Source organism: Patagioenas fasciata, chromosome 7 (assembly GCF_037038585.1).
Source record: "Patagioenas fasciata isolate bPatFas1 chromosome 7, bPatFas1.hap1, whole genome shotgun sequence".
Lineage (NCBI taxonomy): Eukaryota > Metazoa > Chordata > Aves > Columbiformes > Columbidae > Patagioenas > Patagioenas fasciata.
The window spans coordinates 37,183,214-37,201,560 of record NC_092526.1 but is presented as its reverse complement, the minus strand read 5'-3'; the positions used below and the strand labels follow the sequence as shown (position 1 = coordinate 37,201,560).

The 18,347-nt window shown below is 45.9% G+C and overlaps 1 protein-coding gene across 3 annotated transcripts in view; it reads right to left on the bottom strand.

The window, feature by feature from the left end:
• The window catches only part of KLF7 (KLF transcription factor 7), a 59,775-nt gene extending 41,843 nt beyond the window's left edge, over positions 1–17,932 (bottom strand). Inside the window, exons 1-2 of one of the 3 annotated variants that reach the window (XM_065841207.2) lie at positions 17,814–17,932; positions 17,306–17,556 (exon numbers count right to left, since the gene is read on the bottom strand). In XM_065841207.2, the coding sequence (XP_065697279.1) occupies positions 17,306–17,407 (102 nt within the window). In that variant the 5' untranslated portion in view covers positions 17,408–17,556; positions 17,814–17,932. Of the gene's footprint in view, positions 1–17,305; positions 17,683–17,813 lie in introns of those variants that run through there. The other 2 variants (XR_011740096.1, XM_071811436.1) reach the window with 2 other exon arrangements.
• Positions 17,933–18,347: the final 415 nt, after the last annotated feature.

Here is an 18,347-nt window from a genome sequence, read left to right as displayed (position 1 = left end):
GTCCCAGCAGTCCAGGAACTGGGACTCAGAAGGGAGAGAAACGCGCTCAAATCTTGCTTCTTCAGCTATAGCTGGCACTATTGGCAGCCTGCGCGTTCAAGACACAATTCTCCAGGGACGACTCGTGACTTGTTCACCACCCTGAGCCCCTGCAGAAGACACTGCAGCACTTCTGAACACGTGGGCTCTGTTCAGGGCACCCCAGAGGTGGCCCCACCATCACCAGAGCAAGGTTCAGGGGTTTTCCTCCATTTCCAATGTCTCTAACTCTTCCCCACTCTGCAGATGTCCCATCGCTACCCAGCACCAAGCTCGCGACACCTGTCACAAGAAGCATGATATCAAGCCCCTGAGTGCTCCCAGGCATTTCAGCCCTCCTGTCAAGACTGCTAAAGTGTCCCTTCCCCACCACAAGTAATGGTGCACTCCTGGAAGCAAAAACTGCATTAAAACTCTTCTTTACATGTAAGCTAAGAGCTTTCTTTGCCTCATACCATTTTTACTCATAAATATAATATCAAGGTGATCGTGTTCTCCTCAGCCTACTCAGAGTGTTCTGTAAGTAAAACCTGCAATTGGCAATTTATCAGACGGAAAAATAAAAGCCACATTCGGTTTCTCCCTACACTTAAAAATGACCACGTGCAGTCTCTGAAGCAGACCGATCTTTTTAACAAGGTCATGAATATCAGCCTGGAGGCGGGGGAGGCAGAGAACAAAACCACCCTGCACATTTTTCCTACTACACTGCTTTCTTACTGATGTTTTGCTCACTTTCTAAGCAAAAAGGAAGCCTCTCCTGTTCCCGTCACCCTGTGTTTATCCACATTCCAGCAGCCAGCGGCTGCTCCTCCGGGTGCTCTCCAAGCGCAAACAACTGGACCTCGCTGCAACACATTTTTGAACTTGAGACAAGTCCAGCTCTGAGTGGGAGTGAAGTGGAAGCCCTGAGAGCAGAAACGATAGAGGCAGTGGATGGTAGGACACCACGAAATCTTTGGAAAGTGCCATTCCTGCAGGAGAAGACAAAAAGCACAACACACCCTTCACCTACTGAAGGGACTGGAAAATGCAGTGTAGGAGGCACAGCCTTAGGAGTCAGAATAAATCCCCACAGATGTCCCTGGTGGCAAAGCCAGCCCAATTTGATCAATACAGCAGCATTATTAACACTGCGCTACCTTACATGAGGATAGTCATATGTTCTTGCCTCTGCTGAGCGTGGGGGAAGGGGTGCAAACTCCTACAGTAATTCACAGGGGAAACATCTCTCTCAGAGCCATTAAGATTGCACAAAGAATTTCTTACCTATTTCCATGCAATTTGCTTTTTTGGGAGAGCTCTGCTTCGCTAGTATTGATCAAGCTCAGGTGCAAACCCAGAAATAGTGTGTGGTTTTTGTTTTTCTTAAAAATAAATTTTGGTTTTAATGACTTTAGGATCCCTACCTTCAGGCTTTTTCTGCAGCCACGAAGACCCTTCCATTTGGAGGCTGGGTACATACAGACACATAAATGTAGGACTTTATGATTGGCAAATCTTGTAAAATAATTATGAGTATTAGGGGTTGTATTAAGTGCATTTGGATTCAAGCAGAACTAATGGTAGAAAAAGGGTATATATTGCTGCCATTCCTGAGCCCAGCCAGAGTCATGGCCTTTCTGTGCTTGGCTCTTGACAAGCACAGTTATAGACAATCCTAGTGAGTAACTCGGGAATTGGCAAGAGAATGGAAGGGGAAGAAAAACAGTCCCTGCTTAACCACCGGCAGCAAATCTGAGGATTGGGTGAAAACCAGGTCCTGTGTGTGCCTCGTGACGAGTTTGAGGGCTAGAGAGGTACCAGCCCTACGCCAGATGAATCAGTGTGGGAGAAAACACAGCAGAGAAGCTGAAGGCTGAGTGGTAAATACTGACAGCATGGGAGGAAGGATCGACTGTAATAATAAATATAAAATCAGCAAATGGCCTTAAAACCAGAAGAAAGACCTTCTTACCCACAAAGAAAGGTGTGTCATCCATTGCTGGAAAGAAAAACTACCACAGAAACGCTGCATCAGCACAAGCCATCATTCTCCAGCACTCAGCTAGGATAATACACCATCAAAAATAGGAACAGCGATACAGAAACACAGAATGTCAGGGGTTGGAAGGGACCTCAAAAGCTCATCCAGTCCAATTCCCCCACCGGAGCAGGAACACCCAGATGAGGTTACACAGGAAGGTGTCCAGGCGGGTTTGAATGTCTGCAGAGAAGGAGACTCCACAACCTCCCTGGGCAGCCTGGGCCAGGCTCTGGCACCCTCACTGAGAAGAAGCTTCTTCTCATGTTTAAGTGGAACCTCTTGTGTTCCAGTTTGAACCCATTACCCCTTGTCCTACTGTTGGTTGTCACCGAGAAGAGCCTGGCTCCATCCTCCTGACACTGACCCTCCATATATTTATAAACATTAATGAGGTCACCCCTCAGTCTCCTCTTCTCCAGGCTAAAGAGCCCCAGCTCCCTCAGCCTTTCCTCACACGGGAGATGCTCCACTCCCTTCAGCATCTTTGTTGCCCTGCGCTGGACTCTCTCCAGCAGTTCCCTGTCCTTCCGGAACTGAGGGGCCCAGAACTGGACACAATATTCCAGATGCGGTCTCACCAGGGCAGAGTAGAGGGGAAGGAGAACCTCTCTTGACCTACTAACCACCCCACTTCTAATCCACCCCAGGATGCCACTGGCCTTCCTGGTCACACTTGTTCCCCCGCCACAGCGAAGAAACCACCACCCCTCCACCAAAAAACCATCAACACTATTAAAGCCAAACCCTGCACAAGGAGGTAAAAGGCTGAGTTTGAGCATGCCAGGCCACCTCCACACTGTGTCTAAGTGTTTCTCACCAGAGAAGTGTGGTGCTGCTCCAGAGTTGCTGGCACAAACTCCTCCCAGAAAAGGGTGCTGCAAAACTGTCTAGACAGACTAAAATTAAAAAGAACAAATTATACGACACTGCCCACTGTCTGCAAACCAGGGCCAGATTCTCAGAGGGAGGAGTAAATTGTTAGCACCATAATTGTAGCTAGTGGAGTCATCTTAATTTACACTAAGCAAGGATCTGGCCCAGAAAAATATTCCTGTCAAGTTTGCAGCCAAAAATTCCTCCGCTAGACCACATTCCACCAGTTAAACTGCCAGGGAAGACAACTGCAGAAAGAATTTAATTAAAATGGAGATCAAGGAGCTGGTATCCTTTGCAAACTCTGTTCTCGACTTCCTCCCTCCAACAACTTAGTGCTTGGGTGTCCCAATTTCCCAGCCCATAAAATGGGCACACTCCAGCTTCCCTGCTCGGTAAGGGCAGTGGCTGTGAAGCATCCTATCTGTTCAGAGCCCATCCATCTAATCAAACAGACATCTGAATGCTCTAAACCTGCGGGCCTTGGATGAAAGGGTATGCATTTTTGTCTGCTGAAACAGCTCTGCCATTGCTCTTGGAAAATTTGAGGCTCGAAAAGGCAACTTGGACATTTTGCTTTCAAGACTGTAGGTGTCAAGTGCTCAGACTTATCAGGGTAATGCTGAAGGTTTTGCTGCTCCAGACTACACAAATTCACCCGCACAGTCCCTGTTACTGAAATACAGGTGGGCACAAAGAGTACTGCTTTCCCACAATTTTATCATCCATATTTTATCTCTGAACTTTGACTTCCATACAGATTGACATCTGGATGGATGGCAGATTTTCTGCATACCCCTCTGTTTTCAACTCTTCCAGGAAGTCATTAAATAGAAGATATGCCCAGGACGTGGACCAATGCACTCATGCTATCAAGTCATAAGGATGGTGCCATGTAGTGCCTCGTCATAGCAGGTCCTTTATTTCTAGTCCTTAATTTCCATTAAAACATTTGGCTTTGCACCTGCTGCTCTGCAGGATCATCAGCAACAGCACATGGTTTAGGAGCTGTTTCTATCCCGTCTTCTTGTTCGACACAAGCACCCCTCACGGACACCCACCGCTTGAGAGCTTGCTGAACAAAGAGGAGAAACATGACAGTTCCTGGGAAGGGTTTTCACAGAGGCAGAACCAAGCAAAAACCTTTACCCTTTAACCATTATCCAGGCTTATCACCCACCTCACACCAAAAACTACAAAACCAGTGGTCTTCAACTAACTAACCAGCATATAGATACTGTTTCCCCTTTCAAGTCAAGTAATCAGTACCAATTTGACTTCATTCTCTTTAAAGTCTGATCTGTTTCATTAAACAAACAAATACAAATTTGGCATCAATTTTTTTTGTTTGTTTACTTTGATGGATCCAAGTCCTTACTATAAAAAGGTGCTTAATAAAAACTAAGCAGAAAATGAAGGAAACTGATTAAAAGCTTTCATTGTGAAGAAAAGCAGGGAAAAGGGTTTAAGGAGGAAATGCTAAAATTTTTTGTGATGCCAGCAGAGAGAGGCAGTATATAAAGAAACCCACAAAGGGGTAGGAAATAAATCCTTGAGACTAATTTGGAAAAAGACAAATTAATGCATTTATGGAAAAAACAGCAACACAACACACACACTCAGTACAAAGCAGAGATCCAGTATGGCTGAAAAGAGGCATAGAACAGATAAAATACAGAGAAGAGCAATATAACTTTGAGGACACACTCTTACACAGAGATGGAAAGTACGAAAAAATTGAAAGGGACATGTACATTTATTACTATTTATCACGACTGTTCCACAGTCAGTGTTGTAATCTCCAGTCAATGAGCAGGGGTTTCATTTTACATTTAGATAAAAATCCCTGAAAGAGTTAATATAGATAAAGATGGGGAAAAGTGTCACAGGGTGTGCAGCTATGAAGAGGGTGAACCCAGACAAAGCAGCGGACTTGCTCATGGCAAAGAGAGAGAACGTGAGAGAGGGAGGAATTAGACTCAGGTAGGAGAGAGAACAGCTTGTTAGATATTCCTCCCTTAAATTAGGTTTCAGTACGTGCTTCCAAGGAAGCTATGTGGATTTTGAATGAGACTAGAAAGTGCAACCGAGGCGTACAGTAAGAAAAGGGACCCAGACAGAAGAATTTCATGATCTAACAGTGCTAATTTCCGATCTTATTTGTTTCTGGACCAGATCTGCTGATATGCATGGTTTATCGTTGCTCTATGAAGGCAGTAACCAAAACCACATTTTCTTAATGTTAACCATGCTCTAGAATCTCATTTGCCTTCAAAATTAGCCAGAAAGACCCACTTGCTGAACACAAGGTCTTCCCTGACCCTTCTCTAACCTTAGAGTCCAAATTGCAGTCAGAATGTGGCTCCACACTCTCTCTGTGACATGACGTGACACGACGTGACACGACATGACGTGACACAACATGGGTTCACTTTCGATTCTAGTCAGCACAGGAGGAAGCTCCCACCCCCACAAATCTGGTCTCTCCTCTGAGACACGTTTCCAACCTGACACAACACACGTGTGATGGATTCTCAAAGCGAAACGTGTCTGGTCGCCCGTATTTGCACACGCAGGGACCCTTCGTGACTCACATTTAAACGATGGCGTTTTGACATCATTAAAACAGAGCAAAAAGATCTCGAAGACTTACAGAAGTGGATTTTAAGGTCAAAAAGGGCCATCCTGATAATTTAATCTGTCCCCCAGATGATACAGCCCACTGAATTACACAAAGGGCTCCTTTAGATGCTCATTTACACCCACTTTCAGGTTGGTTTCCACTGCTGGATATGAAAGCCCAAGGGTAAATCAGAATGGGATCCTTCCTTCCTCCTATGCACTGAGACTGTTCAGAAATGTCTCTCATCTGTCTCCATTTCACAGCTGGGTATGACTGTCCTGGGGGAAGCAATGCCCACACCAGACATCATCATACCTTGCAATGTTGGGGAAAGCACATTTAGCGCTTAGAAACATCTTCTCTTTCCCTCCCGCCCCCACGTTTTCTTCACTTGAAAAACCAAAGAAAACAAATCATGCTACATCCTTTGTTTTATAGAGGGCAGCTCAGGACCTCCCACTCTTTCATGGAAAGAAAATGTCTTTCCGGTACAGTTTCCATTATTTATTAGCTGAAGGTGGGGGGAGAAATGGTATTTATAGGATGCCTAAGGCCATGCTCACTATAAAACAGAAATAAGCCAATATAGCTAGAGCACAACTTAGTGGCCTATTGTGCAACATTTTAAAAAATGTACTCTGTCATTATGGCACTTGAGAATATCTCCTCCCCTCCACACCAGTGGAAATACATTTATGAGAGCCATAGAGCTGCAATATTGTTTTAATCAAATCATTAAAATGGGTGTGTTGTTTTCTGCCCACATCCTGATATTTATTCCACATCCTGACAAGACTTGGGATTTGTATAGACCATTCTACTGCAAGGTGTCAAGTGACTATGTGGACACCGGGCCAGTGTAAATCCATGTATCACCGCTGCGACTTTGGCAGATCTGCATCAGTTTGTATCAGCTCAGGATCTGACTCACTGATCTGAAATCCCCAGCGTGACGTGGGTACTATCCTACCCATTTACAAAGAGAAAAAGCATCCAGAACTGAATGTCAAAGGTTTCCTTGACCTTTTCCACTTAAACATAAAGAACTGGAAAGGAGACAGAAATTTCCATCTTATACCACAGTGCAACAACATCTGAGCAGAGATGCACCTTGCTCAAACAAAACTCTGACTGAATTACAAGGCCTTGCAGCTGATACAGGTCTCAGTATGCTATGATAATCCATGTGAGACAGGCCCAGTGAGGAGGAGTCTTCAACCCAGGGCATCCACTCCATGTCCAGCTCACCAGGGGCTCAGGACTTGGGAGATGAGTATTCAGCATTTTCTAAAAGTCACATGCACTGGAGGTATTTGGGAGTAAGAACCCACCTGGGCTTTGCTTCCTTTGCTGTTCCTCAAAGAAATGTGACATGAATGTCTATAATGTTGGAAAAATAAATCCCATTGCAGCCTTTGTAGGGTTCTGTGTACCTACTGGTATTCTTCTCAGCACAGGGAAACTATCCTGGGAAGCCACCTGTTTACCACATCCTTCACACCAGAAAGTAACTCTGCACAAAACATGAGCTTTGCAGCTAACTCAGAAGCATCCCAGCTCCTGAGGGATCGATTGAAGCAAACATCTTCATCCAGGGAAGCACTGGACACAGAGATTTCAGCCTGCGTCTGGAAGGTTTCATTCCATAATCAATGGAAGAACCAGCAAAGCTCCTCCTGACCTTAACTGTACAATCGAACACCAACAGACTCATTCCCTCCAGAAAAAACCTCACAGATTAAACCAGGCCCTTCCATTTTCAAATGTTATGTACAACAACCTTTCTTTTCACCTTAAGAAACACAGGAGACCTAAGGGACGTGCTGATAAGAGAATTCTATACTGCTTTCCTCTGGTAGACAGCAGGAAACTACCTCACTTACCCTGAAATTCTCAAACCTGCAAGAGAAACCCCTTATAAGCTCTTTCACTGGGTCACGTCAGCACTTAGAGTAGTCTGCCTCTTCTTCCAACGTACGGGAGACCTCCAAAACTGTAAGTGCTTCCTTCTTCTGGTCGATCAGACAGAAACACCCCTTCCACTCATTAACTAGCTGCAACGGCCATGATTCTTACAGCTTTCTCAAAGGCTTCTGGTTACATCAGAACCACCTTTCTCAGCACCAAAATCAAGCTCTCGGTTTCTTCGATTGGGCAGGAAAGCCTACAAACATGACTTCACACTACCCCAGAAACCAAAAACAAACAGAAGGAACATGCACCTTACTAAGAACCTGATGTACAGCAACTTTCAGATGTTCACAACCACTCTGAGCTGCTGGCACAGCTTCTGAACACCAGAGTGAGGTGGGACAGCAGTATCGGATGGAGACAGAAAAGAGCTATTTTGCCCAAATCGGCTGTATTCTCAAATCCAATCAGCTCCTTCTCCCTTAATATTTTAAAATGCAGACAAATTTCAAAATAAAAGCAAGAGACAGCGAAGTCCCTCCCTAGCTGATCCAGTCACTAATGAGGGAGGTTTTTATTCACCAGCACAGATTTTCCATTCAGCAGCAAACAGCCTCTCCACTGTCCACGTGTCAGAAACAAAGCCACTTCTAGGCTGATGCTTTCCATATGAAACACCGGCTCCCATCTTTCTTCTCCCTTCCTCCTTTCCATACTTTATTACTCACATGGCAGTGGTAGTAGCTTGCAGATGAGCGGAATATTTTCTTCAGAGCAGCATAAATTTTCTAGGATGACAAGGGAGGCCAAAAGAAAGAAAAGAAAACACCAAACCCCAAACCACGATTATTTACTACTTTTCACCAGCTCAAAGCAGGCAGCAAGCCCTGCAGGGCCAGCACCCTTGAAACCCAGGTCAGAGAGCAGGGTGATCCAGACATTGCTTACAGCATGGTGTAGGGTTGTGGCTGCAGTTCTTGAAACACGCAAGAGAGCCACAGGATACAGAGTGTGGATACCTTTTACTGGCGAAATTGCTAATAGCTGGGAAAAATGAATCGAGTTTTAGGGGCACAAGCCCTGAAACAAAAGGCTAAATTGATAACAAAGCCAAAGATGTTAGCCAAACCAAGTCTCTCATCAAAAACAAGACCAGGCACCCTGAAAAACTTCTAGAAAGTAGAGCTGGCTGGAACGTTTCTATCAAATGTTCTCAAAAACAAGACAAAAAAATTGGTCAAGCTAAATTTTTTTATTGGAATATATTGGTTTTGGAGCTACAACGTCATCCACTGAAATTTCACACATCCAAGGTATAATCTGGAATGGCAGACCTGAACCAAGCAAAGCAGCGCCTGAAATCTGTGTCTCTAACATCACACCCAAGTGCTGTGAAGTGGCCAATATTCATTCTGGGTGTAAAAAGCAATCAGACAGGAGCACCTCTCACCCCTTCTACTCTTCCACCCACTGAACATGTTTTCATTGTGGTCTTCGCTCACTGGAACCTTTGTTTTCCATCCAGCCCCAGCAGAGAAAAAAGGCAGGCGATCAAAGGCAATCTCCCACTTCATCCCTACCAGCACAAAGCAATTCAGCCCAATGCTGATTCCCCTCCTGGGCTGGAGTGAAAACAAGTCAGCAGATATTGCAAATGTTTACAAACCCAAGAACTTTCCCTATGCTTGAAAATGAACTTTGCCCACTTGAGAGTCAAGATTAAAACCAAATGCCTAACAGCATAGTAGCCTATTAGTAGTGAAAGCATTTTTAAAATCTAATTTACTTGTTATGCTGCATGCATTCTTCCTCACCGCATAATCCAAACAAACAGTCATTTTCACTTTGATTTCCCATCACTCTGGTTGCATGGGAAGGATGCTGCAGCACGAGAGCCGCAAAGGCAGCAGGTGGGCAAGACAATCCCATCCAAAAAACAAAAAGCCTGCTTCCAGGGCTTTTTTAATTATACAGATGGAAATTCTTTAATTGATTGCAGTTTCTGACCAAACATGTTGGTTTACAAAGGTCCGCCATGGTCAAACGTCAACCCTGTGCCACTATCCCTTTAAAACTGACCTTGGGAGGCTTTCAGTTTAAGGGTAGGATTTGGAATGTCTCGGAAGAGCCTCTCACAAGCCAGCATTCCTCTCCTTTGCATCCCTCCCCATCAATCCCACTGTCTCCCAAGCTCACCTGTGTCACTGCCCACTTCTCTACCCCTTGCAGAGCAGGAGCTATTGACCCCCACGTATGATTTAAACCCCAGCTTTGCACTCAGGTCCACAATGCTGGGAAATAACCAAGAGGATTAGGACATGTGAGACATGGTCTGTAAGCACCATGTTCGAAACTGTTATGACACTTGAGTATGCCTGCCAGACCTTCAGCAAGCATTAATATGCAGTCTGTGCGTAAATGACTTGGCCTCTTTAGTGTATGTTGTAAAGTATATCATATGCACCTTAATAGTTCTCCAAACAATAACATATGTAATGGGTACACAGTTGCACTGAGCGGTAATGCTCTGGATTGGAAAGGATCCTTCACGTGTAAGAACAGGGAGAGGATGGGCACCTGCTTTAAAAGGATTAAGAGCATCAGAGCAGCTTAATATACCACAGCTGATATATTAAACCTTTTAAACAAGAAAAAAACATGCCTTCCTGCCTCAGCTTCTTACACCGAATTCCGACACCTATTAAAAACCTAGAGAAGGGGGTCAAACTATTGCTATGCACGGGTTGTCTCAAAGACAGCACACACCTCTGGGAAGGCAGATTTTATTATTGCTTACCTTTTGGATCCTTAATGTCATTTATTCAGAGAGGCGACGCCACAGCCCACCCAGGGCTCAGTGTGCAGGAGGTGTCAGGTGCTTTCAGTGCCCGTCGGCACTGAAGGATTGGGGCAGCCCCAAAACTCCCAAGCGCCCCAAACCCATCACATGACTCCTTGCCACAGTCCTCTTTGAATGGAGGAGCTGCCAACTCAGCTCGTCACTGAAGGACTGAGAGGCAAAGGTTTGGTGTCCTGATGAAATCCAAGGTATCTATCTTTGAGCACAAAGGCTAAAATGATTTCTTCTAAGAGGGAAAACGAGACATGAACCCTGCTCTCACAAGAACGAGCACCATGAAGAGTTGGGCAGCCTTGCTCACCAGAGCAGGGATGGCAAACATGGCCTGGTGAACGCAGTGATACGCGAGTTCCTTCTGACATACGCACCTATCTCCGCACTGCCAGCTCTCAAAATGCCACAACGGTGGCATTTTCTTAATGCTGCTGGAACCAAGTGACTGTTGGATATCACATCTTTCTTTTATTTTTGAGAAGACAATAAAGCAGATCTTGAGTGACTCAGAAGCAAGGAATCAAATTCTTTTTTAAGTCTGTGACTTTAAAGACAATCTCAGTGTCTTGGGACCCAGGCACATGATTTTTCAACTCAAAGCAGCAATGCTGGGAAGAAGACACAGCCAAGAGAACACCAAACTCAGACACTCAAAACACATGTAGTGCCTATCATGACTGAAGCCAACTGAAGAAAACTGGTAGGGACTCAAATAAAACAGCATCCAGCTGGGGAATGTACATGTGTAACATCGGTACTCCAAACATGTTCTCTACTCAGGAAAATTTGGGAGGAGGAGAAGACTCACTGGTAGGTTTGTTTGCTACAGAATCAGCTGAACCCTGTAGTTCAAGTCAATCCAGATTCATTTGGACCAAGGCAGAAAGTACCCAAAAGAAAGAAGATCTGTATGGAGAAGACATTCAACAATTCGGGTGGGTGAGCCCTGCAATGTGGGCCTGAAAGACGCCACGACAATGGCACTCCCAGCTCCTGAGTGTTCCTGGGAGTTTGGAAGTGGTGGGGCATTGCAGATCAATACATAAGGGAATGGGCAGGAGGCACCTGAGAGTCCACGGAAACAGAACGGAAAGAGGGACTCAGCATCATTCTTGAAAATACCTTTATTAACTCTCCAGAATTCAGGTTTACCATCAAAAAGGAAAAGTGCCACCCATTACAATACCTGTGAATAACTTTTTATGAGGTTTTGAGCATGGTAATCAAAAGCCTACTATTTTTCCCCCTCTCTGCAGATGGTGACAAACTTGATGGGAGCTGAGGTGTACTATTATCCCATTGCTTAATGTACTTAACACCAACGCTGTTCAGCCAGTGAGCAAAATCCTTTTGATTTATAAGGATAATTGCAATCAAGGTTGTTCATATGCAGCTACAAACAGAAGCAGCTTCCTTCTCACCTCCCCATAACATGTTTCCCAATGGAGAAGCAATACGCAAGATGTTTCTCAGTGGAGAGAAAATACAATACAACAACATCCAGAAGATATCATTTGCCTCCACCCTGGAGAGCTTAAGTGTGAAGCTACTGCGTGGAACTGAAGACCTTCTGCCATTTTCACATAGAAGTATCACATTGCAGACTAGCTATATATCATGATTTTTATGTAGCCTACTCTAATCTATGCATTGCCTATTCAATACAACATATAGAAACATGTGGACTTGGGGGAGCAGAGGTTAAAGCATCCCAGATAAATAAGAGAAAATATTTTCTAGCTGAGTACCCATGTTATGATTGTGCATTGCTTAAAGGTATCTACTCCATTTCAAAATCACTTGACACATAATCAGCTACTTACGACCTGTAACGCGGATTGCAGGGCTCTATACTTTCATAACACCAAGAAATAATCACTTATAACAACAGATTCTGTAATTAAGGAATCATGAAACAATAGAGACAATGGTTTCAAGTTCATCTTCCCTCTCTTTCTCCATCTCTTTCTGTAAGGGGACAGGAGCATGCTTTCAGCACATGGAGCAAGAGGAGAGCCTGCAGGTACAAATGCACACTGAGTCTGAAATACACTGCATCACACATGTGGCTGTTCTTGGAAGTCAACCATTCCTGCAAGTAGTATTCTCAAGAGGCATGATGTGCTATAAGCACTTAAGAAATGTGTTACACTGTGACTGGAACCAAGATGAAATAGCAATATTAAAAGAGATGGTTTAGTTTATGTAGTGGCCAACTATGCCATTAATCTAGAACAATGGAGACGATGGGGAGGCAGGAATGTTCTCCAGTGTGATTTATTCCTTTCCAGTAGCAGCGGAAATTTTTCCTATAGGCCTGAAAATGACCCTGTCTGCCAAACAGAAGTCAGCATTAAGATGTAAGAGTTCTGCTAGATTAGTCACCTCGGGATAGTCTGCTCTCGCACAGCACAGGGATCTCAAAGCACTTTGCCAGGGCAAGTGCCACTCAGCCACCCAGCCCCTCAAAGACCATGCCTTAGCTTCATTGTTATCAGTCTCTTCAGAAACGGGGAAACTGAGGCCTGAAGACCTGATTAAAAATATGCAAAGAAAGCTCTACGACAGAGTTAAGAGCAAAACAAAGGCTTCCTTGATCCTGTGCTTTACAGGAAACGGGCATTTCTCCTGGAAGGATCATTGTTTGCTGCAGCTGAGAGCAGCCGGGTCAGCCAAGGCAAGAGGAAATGTTATCGGGTAATGGTTATCAGACAAAAGATAGAATGTTATTTCCACTTTAGCCAGCCAATTAGACCTGTTCTACCTGATGACACATGTGCGAAACACTGGCTTTTTTAAAATAAACCCTGGTTTGGCACCTAAGTCCATCTGATTTTGTACACCTGCATCAGCTACACACAGCTACCCTGTGCATCTGCCTGCTCTTTGTGCTACAACATGACGGGAATTGTCATGCGAGAGTCTGTCCTTTGACCCCCACAGAATACAAAATGAGCCCCAAAATGTCTCCTGATCAGTCCCCTTCTCCACACAAGGATGGCGAGTCCACAGTCCTCCAACGGGCCTACGGAGAAGGATAATAGGGGTGGGAACAGGGTTTGAAATACTACCCCTAGGAGGTGACATACCTGACTACAAAAGATGCCTTCTGCACACCGATCTTTTAATGACCCCCCCCAATGACACTGTGAAGTCTCAGCAGGAAGAACAGGCTGAAGCCCCATGTCCAGCCTTCCCCAGTCCTCAGCCCTGCTCTCCCCATCTTAGCAGTGTGGCACACGGAGAGCAGGACCACGTGCAGCTGCACAGGCTGCGCTCCTCACAGTCACCTCCCTCAAAAACAGCCTCCTACCCACTTCCTTCCTCTGCAGGGTAACGGGGCGCTCTTCAGCCTCACTTTGTCCCTTGCAGCAATCTGGTTCCAATCTCGGGGATGCCACATCAGACGGCTACCCCTGAGTGATGGTGTGTGCGGTCAGAGGTCCTCCCGCTGCACCACAGGTGCTGAAATCCCCCCCTCATCCAGTTCCTGAACTGCAGAGGCAGCTCGCAGGGACAGACAGCAACCAGGACGGGTCAGTCAGAGCCAGGATGAAAACACCAGGCAGAAATACATAGATGCTGAGATACCAGCCAGCTGACACACAGCAGACACCTTATTTTCCAATGCACAGAGCCCACCTCTTGCTTTCATCTCTCTCAGTGCTGTGGTGGCTCAACACTGCCGGAAAAGCTAAATAAAGACTAAACAAAGTTCCCTCTCTCCTGATTAAGTTGTGCTATGGATTGCTCATTAGATCCTGACCTCCTCACTCCAAGAAAAAACCCTCCTGACCTCAAAAGTGTTTTGCCTGAAGGAGTACACCCAAAGCTGACATAGGGAAGCTAAGATTTTCCTGCCTAAAAACCTAGCCCTCCCTTCCCAACATGCTTTAAACTATCATGAAACACATCATGGATTCAATTCCAGCTTCCACTTCAGGTATTTCCACTTTTACAATGTAAACTATGTTCGGGGTGGAGTGCAGGGGGTTTTTTGTTTGTATTTTTTTCCTCCTAAAAAAGAAACCTACACAAGAGATGACAATCTCTTCCTACGCAAAATCTGCTTGTGTTGTACATATTGCTGAGTCCCTCTCATTCAACTCCAATGCTAATTGTCAAAAGTACAGATACCAAACCTGCTCATATTTCTCTTGCAGTGGGAAGGAAAAAGGGGAGAGAAAATCAGCTGACTGCACGCAAGCATTTAGCAACCTGCCTGGGCTGTCAGTGCCTCCATGAGTGATGGGTGTTTCACAATCGGAAATACGAGCAACTGCTTCGCCTGTGTATCCTTCAGCCAGGAGCTACAAAAGTGTGGTCCAGACTCAGGAGAAAAGGAAGACAAAACTGTGTCAACACTTTCAGACCAAGGCAGGCTCTGATTTTCAGTGGGGCAAGCACATCTTTTATGGTATCACAGCAGACACCATTTCTACGAGCAGGAACTGGCACAGACTAACCTCTCCCCATCAAGCGCTAGGACCTGCTGATAACAAAACAAATGGAGCTCACAACGTGATAAGGAAACATGCTCTTGACCAACACAACTACTTCCCCCCTTTTAAGAGGCTGAAGCAATCTCCTGGGGCACTGCTTTGCTGCTGGGGGAAGCTCTGGAGCCTCTGTGGAGCTCGAGTATGGCACCAGAGCTCTTCAGGAGAGCAGAACCAAGACCCATTCAAGTGTTCTAACCCAAAATTAAAGCTGCTGCTTCCCACAGGGATCAGTCACTGCCCTGTCAGCTCTCCTCCCTGGGGTCTCGACTCCAGCCTGACAGCTTTAAGGGATACCTTTAAAAACACACACCCACGCACAAACATCCTTTGTCCCAAAGCACCTACAGTTTGCCTAAAATAAATAAATGCCCAAGTCCTGGCTACATCTCCAAGTGATTCAGAAGAATGAAATTGGGGTCTCTGTGTCAGTGGGTCTGCCAAGTCTGCGTGACCGTGTGCTCTGAACAGGCTGCTCCCACCACTGATACACCAGTTTCGCTCCCCATTGTTTGCAAAGAGAGTCCAGAGAGCAACAGGGGAATAAAAACAAACTGTAAATACAGGATGTTATTAAGAAACATCAGGCACTGGTTGGAGGAATTGAGGGGAAATAAGGGAAAATGTAATCAATTATTTTCAACTTCCCTTTTCAAACATATGTGGGGAATCACTGGTGTTTAACCAGGCATGTGTGTGTTTAAATTCTGCAATAGTAACAGTGGGCTTGGGTAGGTACATTGTGCTGTGTAAAGCTGCTGCTCTTCCACGCATAAAAGAAGGCAGCAGGAGACGGAGTATCACATATAGTACTGCCTAAACCATGCTGGCTATGTCAACAGATTATCTCGCTTTGGACTGTCTGGACTGTTACTAATATGCAACTGAATATGCAACCAATCCAACAATACCGATGCTATGAAATTAATTCTTTTAATGCAATTATATTAACATATTCAGTTTAATTAGCATGTTAAAAATATAAAAGGAAAGCAGATGTGACCATTGTGGATGTGCGAGCTGAATATTAATAACGAAAAGCATCCCCTCCCCCTCAGAAGACACAGCAAAGTTGGATGGGTCATTCTGCAAATTAAATCCTGAATGTGTTCGCACCATAGCTGTCAATAAACCTCTCCTGTGTGTGCATATACACACATAAAGCTGAAGCCAAAACAATTTTATTAGGGTAAACGTTTAAAGATCCAGCCCCAATCCAGCTGGATGACAATGCTCTACCATCCACATTTCTCCCCACACACGCTTCTAAGGAAAAATTAAATGAATGTCCCAAACCGCCACTTACTGGAGACCTAACACATGCTACCCTTATGCCAGTCAAGACTAAGGTGAATACTGGCAAGATGAAACCCACTGGCTCGTTATTCTTACGCCGATAGTACCGTGGGTCCGTGCGCTGCATTAGCACCACATGTCAGCCCAGCCACACTCCACTATTCCTACCCATCAGCAGATTCTTTTTTTTTTTTCTTTTAAAGTGACACTAGTTTCCAGAATTTCGCCTGGCATATTGCCTCTGCCAGAAAAGCACATTAAGAAACAGGATTTTCTCACAATGTCCTGCCATAATGAGGAATCCTGTCTTTCCTTTTCCCTCAGTTATCCCAGCTGATAATTATTTATAGATCTATGCATTTGGGCTCATAGTTCATTTCATACAACACTCTTCTTGGTAACCTACTCTTCTCCTTGGTCTTATTTATTCACGCCACCAGCCATCATTTTAATGCATTCGTGATACTTGATTTCCATCTTCAACGTATCCTAATTCTGTCTGCACATTAACTCTATGGTGCCTCAAAACATGCTGGTTCACTGGAACCAGCCTAAGGCATCATTGTTTTAAGATACAGCAAGAAGAGCGTGTTTCTCCCCACCTTCTAAAAAAAGAAAAAAGTAAAAAACCAAAAAGAGTCACCTCCCTAGTTACAGAATTTAGTCTAAAACCTTTTGCTAGTGCTTCCACACACCTGCTCACCCCCCATCTCCAATTTAAGCTGCAATTTTTATTGACATATACTAATTACTTGAAAATAAGAATGATCTATTCTATTTCCAGCAGCTGCCAGCTGTCAGCACTGGCTAGAAGTGATCAGCCTTGTTTAAAAGAATAACAACAACAACAACAAAAAAAAGCTAAGCTCAAAAATAAAATAAAAATAGTAGTCATCATAAAAACAAAACCCTAAAGAATGCCATCGGATCTCAGGTGCTGCCGGGTGTGCTCAGAAAGGACTGAAGGCAGACATTTGAATGGACTGCTCAGTTTGTCATGGCAAAAAATACAGAGATTTAAAGGTCTACCCACGCGGTGGAAAAAAAAAAATTAATACAACACCAAACCGAAACAAAACACAAAAAGCTCTGAATTAAAGAACAAAAATAAAATCAGAAATGCAGCCCCAATGCATCGACTGTCTGTGCTTAAGAGATTTACAGGAGTAATTTAAATGATTCACCTGCTGCCAGTTTTCCTCCAAGGATGGCAAAGCTGAGAAGTAGCCGGTGTCGTGGACAAGCTGGAGTTCCTGGAATATACTATAACTAGCCAAGACATCCATGCTGCTGCTGAGCAAGACCCTTTCTTTCTGCTTTTGTGTGTGTTTGTTTGCTCGGGTGGGGGGTTGTTTTTGATCATAAAAAAAAAAAGGAGGAAAATCAACCAATGATAGATCCAGGGTCCCTTTGGCTTTGTTTTGTTTCAGTCACACTTTAAAAAAAAAAAAAAGAGAGAGAGAGAGAATGAGCGTGGAGGGACGGCGAGGGCCGGGGGCCGGGCCGAGGAGGACGAGCGGCGCCGGCGCGCACCGAGCAGCCCGCGCCCGCCGCACCGGGGCACGTCCCCGCCGCGCACCGCGCAGCCCCGCGGCCATGCGCGCTCGCGCTCCCCGCCCCCTCCCCTCTTTATTTTCGGGAGATCACATCCCCCCTCACCCGCCCCGTCCCCTCCTCCCGTTCCTCTCTCACCCTCCCTCGTCAAACCCGGCCCGGCCCCCCCGCGGCCGCCGCCTCACGGCTGCCTCACGGCAGCCCCGCCCCCCGCGCGCAGCCGCGCGGCCCACTCAGGCAGCGCGTGGCCATGTAGGGTAAACGGCGGGGCGGGAGGGGCGGGGCCGCGGCGCGCCTGAAGTCTCTGTGGCCCAATGGCGGCGCCACTCAGGGTGGAGGGGGCGGGGACGGGTCGCCGGTGGCGGCTCCGATTGGCCGGCCGCGCGGCTCCCGCACCCTCCCCGCGGCCCGCGAGGCGGCGCGCGCCGAGCTATTTTTAGGGCGCTATATAATGGGGCGGCGGCGCGCGCGGCAGCGGCAGAGCGCGGCGCGCTGGGGGCTGCGAGTGCGGCGGTGCTCCGGCCGGGTTACCGGGGTCGGCGGGAAAACGCTGCTCTGGGGGCACTGAGCCCTCACCCCGAGGCGCGGGCAGGGGATGGCGAAAGTGAAGGAGCCGCGCACTTGGTGGCTGCCAAGCAGCCCGTGCTTCCCCTGATGCGCACAGCCATCTGC